Source organism: Quercus suber, unplaced genomic scaffold (assembly GCF_002906115.3).
Source record: "Quercus suber isolate HL8 unplaced genomic scaffold, Cork oak 2.0 scaffold_607, whole genome shotgun sequence".
NCBI classification, from domain to species: domain Eukaryota; kingdom Viridiplantae; phylum Streptophyta; class Magnoliopsida; order Fagales; family Fagaceae; genus Quercus; species Quercus suber.
This window is the reverse complement of record NW_027070050.1, coordinates 377,695-385,882: the sequence shown is the minus strand read 5'-3', so window position 1 is coordinate 385,882 and position 8,188 is coordinate 377,695. Positions and strand designations below refer to the sequence as shown.

Sequence of the window (8,188 nt, the reverse complement as noted above, 5' to 3'; positions counted from 1 at the left end):
GGCCAGTATTGGCCCCCCCCCCCCCCCCCCCCTCTTTCTCTTGTGAAAGCGTGTGGGGACAGTGAAAATATTGATGGCAGAAGAACTGGAGGAACTGTGGAAAAAGTTAACTGTTACAGAAGCAGAAGATGAAGATATTAAGCTGGGAAGCAACAGTACAAGAGCTGCGAAGGAAGTGGGGAAAAATTGTATGGTCATGAAGATACTCACCCAACGCACCATCATTTTGGAGGCCCTAAAAAAGAACATGAGGATGTTATGGAAGCCAAGCCAAGGAATGCAGATCTCCGAGATTGATGAGGATTTATTCTTGGTGGAGTTTGGCAACGGGAGGGATAAGAAAAAAGTAATGGAGATGAGCCCGTGGAGCTATGAGAAACAACTGATTCTGATGCAAGATTTTGAAGGTGAGTTGGTCCCAAAGGAGATAAAACTAAAATGGGTCCCGTTTTGGGTTCAAATCTTCAATCTTCCGCTGAAATGCATGACTAAAGAATCTGGGTATGAGATTGGGTCGAAGATCGGAGTGGTCTTAGACGTCGACGTCCCGGAGAAAGGAGTGCAGTGGGGAAAATTCCTAAGAGTAAGAATACGTTTTGACGCCATAGCAAAGCTCATAAGGGGGAAGAAGGTTTTGATTGAGGAAGGGGAAAGCAGATGGGTTTTCTTCAAATATGAACGGTTGCCGAATTTCTGCTACCGGTGTGGAAGGTTGGATCATGGGGAAAAAGATTGCCCGGAAAGAAAGGAGGGAGAAAATTATGGTGATGAAGAAAGGAAGCAGTACGGCGCGTGGCTGAGAGGGGAGCCAGGAAGAAGTACTGGGAGAGATTATGGCAGAATGGGCGATGAAAACATGCCGGAAAAAAGGGACGAACACAAGGAACCTGCAGCAGAGACTCCGACACGTGTAAATCTCCGACTGATGGAGAACTCAGTGGTAGGTAGGCAGCACGTGAAGGAGCAGAACCTCTGTCAGAAGGTTGGGATATGCATCGGCCATACTGAACATGGAGAGGCGGGTCAGAAGGAAGAGTCATATCAAAGAGAGGAGATATTTCATGAAAATGGCAAGGTCAGTTTTTCAAAGGCAAAGGTTGAAGATAATCTAATCAAAAGTGGGAAGGTTCCTCTGACAGGCACGCTGAAAGCAAAAGATATGGAAGAGGATATGCAATGGGAGGAGGTGATGGATGATGTGGTTGGTGTTAAGTCAGAAGAAGGGGGAAAACATAAAAAAGAAATAAGTAGTAAAAACTGTGCAGACAAGGAAAATCAAAATTGGGCCGAGTCTGAATCAAGCCCATTAGCAATGAGCTACGACCAAGTTAATGGTTGGACTACGGAAATATTGGGCCCAAAAAGTGGGCATTGGAAGCGGCTAGCTCGCCAAGTGAAGGAAAAGGGCCCTACGGTAGTAAGTGACCCAGCAAACCAAAAGAGAAAAGGTGAAGCTCCTTTAATAGAATTGGACCCAAATGTAAAGTGCAAAAAACAGGCAAAAGGAAAGGCACACTCAGAGCGTACCTTTGATGAAGAATAGAAAATGGTTGGCGATGTGGCGGTGGCTGCGATGCAGCACCGCCCAGCCCAATGACCGTCCTAGCTTGGAACTGTCGGGGATTGGGGACTTCGCCGGCAGTTCGTACGCTCACCGAAGAGGTGAAAAAGAAAAACCCTGTATTGGTATTTCTAGCAGAAACAAAAGCAAACACAGACAGGATGAAAGGATTTCAGAATAAGTTGGGCTTCACTCAGGGAATCATTGTCTCTAACGATGGCAGAAGTGGTGGGTTGGCACTTTTGTGGCGGGAAGGAACGGACATCAGGTTCAAGAGTTGCTCTCATTCCCACATTGATGTGGTGGTCCATAGGGTTGGCAATGGAGGCCCGTGGAGAGTGACAGGCTTCTACGGCCACCCCGATACCGGTAAAAGGTACACATCCTGGCAATTACTTGAAACACTTAATGCACAATGTGAGATGCCATGGTTAGTGTGTGGTGATTTTAATGAGATAGTACATCCTGATGAGAAGGTGGGTTGGAAGGATAGAGATGCGGCACAAATGGAAGCTTTCAGAGAAGTGTTGGGCAAATGCGGTCTAATTGATTTAGGTTTTGTGGGACCGAAGTTTACTTGGTGCAATGGCAGATTTGGTGAACAACGGACTCTCATCCGTTTGGACAGAATGTTTGCAAATGAAGCATGGTCTTTAGCTTTTCCGGAAGCAAAGGTTCACCATGTCTCCATGTCATCCTCGGATCATTGTCTCCTTACCCTGTTTCTAAATAAGGACCACCATCAAAGAAGAGGAAAGAAACGCTTCTTCTTCGAAGCAATGTGTACTCGGGAGGAAGAGTGCAAGGAGATGATTGAATTAGCATGGGACCCGTATAGGGATGATTCGGCTCTGTCAATCCAGGAAAGACTAGAAAGATGTCAGAAGCAGCTTCAGCAATGGAACCAAAATAGTTTTGGGAACATATACAAAGGTTTAAAGCAGAAACAGAACCAGCTTCAACAGATTGAGTCCCTTAACCTACTCCACGAAACGGTAGAGGAAATTCAGGCCCTAAAAAAAGAGATTAATGAGCTGCATACCAGGGAAGAGATTATGTGAAATCAAAGGTCACGGGTTTTGTGGCTGCAACATGGTGACAAAAACTCAAAGTTTTTCCATGCTACGGCTAGTCAAAGAATAAGGAAGAATAGAATTGGGGGAATGATGGATGATATGGGTGTTTGGCATGAAGATCAAGAGACAACAGAGAAGTTAATCCTGGATTACTTTAAGTCCATTTACAGCTCTAACCAACCGAACTGGTTTGATGAAAGTCTAGATGCTATGGATGTGAGAGTGACACCTGATATGAATGAAGAGCTCCAAAGGGAATTTAAGGCAGAGGAGGTGTGGTACGCCCTCAAACAAATGCACCCTACCAAGGCACCGGGCCCAGATGGTATGTCCCCTGTCTTTTACCAAAATTACTGGGATATTGTTGGCCCCTCTGTTACGAATTGTGTAATGCAGGCCCTTAACACAGGTGTTATGCCGAAGGATATCAACAAAACATATATCTGCCTAATTCCTAAGACCAAAAACCCCCAAAAGATGACGGAATTTCGTCCTATCAGCCTTTGCAACGTGATCTATAAAATCATCTCTAAAGTCCTTGCAAATAGGCTAAAGAAAATTCTTCATGGGGTTATTGATGAAGCTCAAAGTGCGTTTGTTCCGGGAAGAATGATAACGGACAATGTTATTGTAGCTTTCGAATCCATGCACTCCATTAATCAGAGAAGTAAGGGGAAGGAAGGGCTTATGGCAATAAAATTAGACATGAGTAAGGCGTACGACATGGTTGAGTGGGCATATCTTGAGTCAATGATGAAGAAAATGGGCTTCGGGGAGAGGTGGATATCTCTCATTATGATGTGCGTAACCTCGGTGACTTTTTCGGTGCTAATCAATGGTGAGCCAAAAGGATCGATCACTCCTTCTAGAGGCCTTCGGCAAGGGGACCCAATTTCCCCATATTTGTTCTTACTGTGTGGAGAAGGATTGTCGGCAATGATAAAAAAGAAAGAAAGGGAGGGGCTGATTAGAGGGGTGGCGGCTGCAAGACAAGCTCCGAGGATCTCTCATCTATTTTTTGCGGACAACAGCATCATATTCTGCAAAGCTACAGTGGACGAATGTAAGCAAGTGGCTAAGGTGCTGGAAGTGTATGAGGAAGAATCCGGGCAAAAACTAAATAGAGATAAAACTTCTTTGTTTTTCAGCCGGAATACGAAAGATGAAATTAAGGAGTTTGCAAAAGGAATCTTTGGAGCCCAAATTATACAACACCATGAAAAGTACCTGGGCCTACCCCCACTGATTGGAAGGGCGAAGAAAAAAGCGTTTAACCGCATAAAGGACCATGTTGGGAGGAAGATAGCAGGTTGGAAAGGGAGGCTTTTGTCTAATGCAGGAAGGGAAGTGTTAATTAAAGCAGTGGCACAGGCCACTCCAACATAGACCATGAATGTGTTCAAGCTCCCGGACTCATTGTGTTCAGAACTCAACTCAATGATGGGAGGCTTTTGGTGGGGTCAACGTGGAAGGGAGAAGAAGGCAGCTTGGATATCTTGGCAAAAACTGTGCAAACCAAAGGCAGAGGGCGGCATGGGTTTTAGAGACCTAAAAGCCTTTAACTTAGCCCTTCTTGCTAAGCAAGGATGGAGGCTACAACAAAATCCCAATTCACTAGCCCATAGAGTGCTAAAGGCTAAATACTTCTCAGACTCCTCATTCTTGGAAGCCCAATTGGGGAAAAAGCCATCATACTTATGGAGGAGCATCATGGCGGCAAAAAATTTCATCAAGGAGGGTTTTCGGTGGGTGGTTGGTGATGGAAGAAGCATTGAGATATGGAATGCGAGATGGTTGCCTTCATCAGAATCAGGCAAGGTAATAACCACAAGAACTACAATGAGGCAGGGTGAAAATGTTGCTTCTCTTATCAGCCATGAGAAAGGGGAGTGGAGAACTACACTAATCAAGCACATCTTCCTCCCTCATGAAGCCGAGGATACACTGAGTATCCCCTCAGCCCCTTGAACCCGGCAGACTCCTTAGTATGGGCTAAGACACCAAATGGATGCTTCACAGTAAAGAGTGCATATTGGACAGCGGTGAAATGCCTTGCTGAAGCAAAAAGAGGTGAGGAAGAGCCTGAGGGGTCGGACAAATCTAGGATGTCAACAATCTGGAGGACCATATGGGGCCTCCAATGCCCAAACAAAATAAAGCATTTCTTCTGGAGAGCAAGTAGAGATATACTCCCCACTAAGAAGTGCTTGGTGCATAGGAAGATTATGAAGGAAGATTGTTGTGATTTTTGCGGAGAAAGTGAAACCTCTGGCCATTGTCTTTGGAGTTGCATAATAGCGAAAGAAACATGGAAGGGGTTGGGTTTTAACATTGATCACTTTGTTCCTCCTCCCATGAATTTCCTTGATGTGCTTTGGCTTTTATTGGAATCACCGGGTGACAAAGATTGGGAGTTTTTTGCTATTGTGGCCTGGTGCTTATGGAATAATAGGAATACAGTTAGGCATGGGGGAGCTAGTAAAAAAGGGAAAACCATCGCGGAAGATGCTAGGAGGTATCGGGAGGAAGTCCGGGCTGCTGTGCAGCCCAAACGCCAGTTGCCTAGGCCTATGATTATCCACAAACATTGGTCCCCTCCGCCACAAGACTGGTATAAAGTGAATGTGGATGCTGCTGTGTTTAAGGAACAAGGTGCTTGTGGAATCGGTGTGGTTATCAGGAATAATAAGGGGCAGATAATGGGAGCAATGAGCAAAAAAGTGGAGTTTCCTTGGAGGGCATTAGAAGCAGAAGCCAAAGCTGCTGAAGCTGGCATTCTCCTTGCGTGGGACCTAGGTTTGAAGAATATCATAGTAGAAGGAGACGCACAAATGGTGATACAAGCTTTAAAGGGAGTAAGTGCACCTGCCACCCCAATTCTAAAGATAACTGAAGGCTCCAGGAAATACTTGCAGATGTTTTGCTCTTGGAAGGCTGTCCACACGAACAGAATGCACAACACGGCTGCTCATCTACTCGCTAGAGATGCTAGGAATATAAAAGAATGTGTAATCTGGGTTGAGGAATCCCCACCCTGTATTGAGAATCAAATCATGATTGATGTAATTGCATTGGACGTTAGTCCTTATTAATGAAATTTCTGGTACAAGTTGACTATCAAAAAAAAAAAAAAAAGATTATTGACTTGATGCAATATCCATTTTGATACGCTAGTTTTTTGTTTCAAAAAAGATGCGTTTAGTCCTAAAAAGAGAGAATAGTCAAAGACAGGGACCAGAGAGAGAAGACTTCATAATTCTCTCTCTCTCTCACGGTAGGAAGACTTCATAATTCTCAATCAAACCAAATGTCAATATTTTTTGCCCCAAACCCCAAAAAAAAATGTTATTTTAAGTGAAAGACCAATCACACAAACATGGATGCTGAAAAACTGATCATGTATTTGATTTTGATCATTCTTTTCTTCCCACCTTGCATTTCCCTTGACACCTTAACATCAGACCAATCCATCAAGGATGGCCAATCTTTGATTTCCAATAAAAACAATTTTATCTTAGGCTTCTTCAGCCCTAGCAACTCTAGCTATCGGTATCTTGGTATTTGGTATGCCAGAGTGAAAAAACAAACTGTGGTGTGGGTGGCAAACAGAAATGATCCTATCAGTGATTACATTGGAGTTGCACCTCAGTGATTACATTCGGTTGCAAACAATTCATAATGACGTTGAATGTTGATATCTTGCCTATATTCCTTTCTGTTTCATAGTCCATTATTGTGAATGCACAGTAAATGAGTTCCATAAGCCAAGACATAAGTGATTGAAGAATCAGATTGTGGTATTGAACTCAATTGCTTTGAACTAATTGTTATGACTAAGCTTAATTTATGATCATGAATTCAGGGTCAATTATCTAATGGACAACATATAGCTGTAAAAAGGCTATCCAAAAGTTCAGGGCAAGGAATAGAAGAATTCAAAAATGAAGTTATGCTGATTGCAAAACTTCAACATAGGAATCTTGTCAAAATTGAAAAGATGTTGATTTATGAGTACATGCCAAACAAAAGCTTGGACTCCTTCATTTTTGATATGTTTTCTTTCCAAAAATTTATTGCATGCATATGTTTTACTTTCTTCTATCATATATGTTGAATGAATATATTTGGAGTGCATAAAACCGCATATTTCAACACTATGTATATCACATTTTGAATACATTGAACCAAATTATTGTTGTAGATCATACGAGAAGTTCATTGCTAAATTGGAGGAAACGTTTTGAAATCATAATTGGGATTGCTCGAGGGATTTTGTATCTTCATCAAGACTCAAGATTAAGAATTATTCATAGGGATCTTAAAACCAGCAATGTTCTACTTGATGGTGAGATGAACCCCAAAATTTCGGATTTTGGCATAGCACGTATAATCAAAGGGGATCAAATTCAAGACAAGACAACTAGAGTTGTCGGAACATAATAAGTATCACTCAAACACATGCCCGCATGTGTGCATTGAGATTTGCACACTTGCCATACATACAACAAATAAAGGCCTATGCAAACTTTAACACTTTCTTTAATATTGTTCACATATAGTGGTTATATGTCACCGGAGTATGTAATATTTCGGAAATTTTCAACCAAATTTGATGTCTTTAGTTTTGGTGTCATATTATTGGAGATCGTGAGTGGTAAGAAAAACACAAATTCTTATCAGAACCAACCTTCCCTGACATTAATAGGGCGCGTAAGTAACAGAAAACAATGATATTTACTATTTGCATTTATAATACAACCCATATATGGATAATGCTATGAATCAGACAGGTTTGGGAACTTTGGAGAGAAGATAGAGCCTTGGATATAGTTGATTCATCAATAAATGAGTCATTTGTTTCCCTAGAAGTCTTGAGATGCATTCAAATGGGGCTCTTATGTGTGCAAGAAGATGCAATGGAACGACCAACAATGTTGGCAGTTCTTCTCATGCTGAGTAGTAAAACAACTCTTCCTTCTCTGAAACAGCCTGCTTTCATTTTCATAAGTGCTACCAATGATTTTGAATCAATCACCAAAGGGGAGCTTTATTCTATAAATATTGTGACAATAACCAAATTTGAAGCTCGCTAAAGGCAAAGATTATACTTAAGCTGCATCTAGATTGCTTCTATAGGGATTTGTAGGACAAATTAATTTTTTACTCATAAATATTTGAAATATCTCTTTATGATTAGTGAGACATTACTTTTGTTGTTGTTGTTGTTGTTTTTTTTTTTTTTTTTTTTTTTTTTTTTTTTTACAAGATAGAATTCTACTCTAGCCTAATCTAAGTGTATATGTGTGTGAAACTCTCTCCTAGAGACTTGAACCTTGGCCCTTACCCCACACACTTCACAAGCACTTATACTTGGGGAGTGACCATCGCATCAAGGGTGTGCAGTAATTTTTTGTAATTTCAATATAGTAAAACTTGTAATACCGGTATGACTCATAAATTAATGTTGTCTTGTGTGGCGACCGAAAAGCCCATGACACAAAACACTGACAAAGAGGCCATAAAAATTGCAAACAAAACAAAGGTTTTTTTT

At 41.8% G+C, this 8,188-nt stretch overlaps 3 protein-coding genes across 3 annotated transcripts; all 3 read left to right on the top strand.

The window, feature by feature from the left end:
- Positions 1-1,593: 1,593 nt before the first annotated feature.
- Positions 1,594-2,622, top strand: LOC111986114 (uncharacterized). The gene has a single exon (XM_024017746.2). The coding sequence runs from the start codon at positions 1,594-1,596 to the stop codon at positions 2,620-2,622; it is 1,029 nt and encodes a 342-aa protein (XP_023873514.2).
- A 1,404-nt stretch (positions 2,623-4,026) lies between these two features.
- LOC136064001 (uncharacterized mitochondrial protein AtMg00310-like) lies at positions 4,027-4,605 on the top strand. The gene has a single exon (XM_065765096.1). It carries the CDS (start codon positions 4,027-4,029, stop codon positions 4,603-4,605), a length of 579 nt encoding a protein of 192 aa, XP_065621168.1.
- Positions 4,606-4,742: 137 nt separating this feature from the next.
- On the top strand, positions 4,743-5,729 carry LOC136064000 (uncharacterized). Its single transcript, XM_065765095.1, has one exon. The coding sequence runs from the start codon at positions 4,743-4,745 to the stop codon at positions 5,727-5,729; it is 987 nt and encodes a 328-aa protein (XP_065621167.1).
- Positions 5,730-8,188: the final 2,459 nt, after the last annotated feature.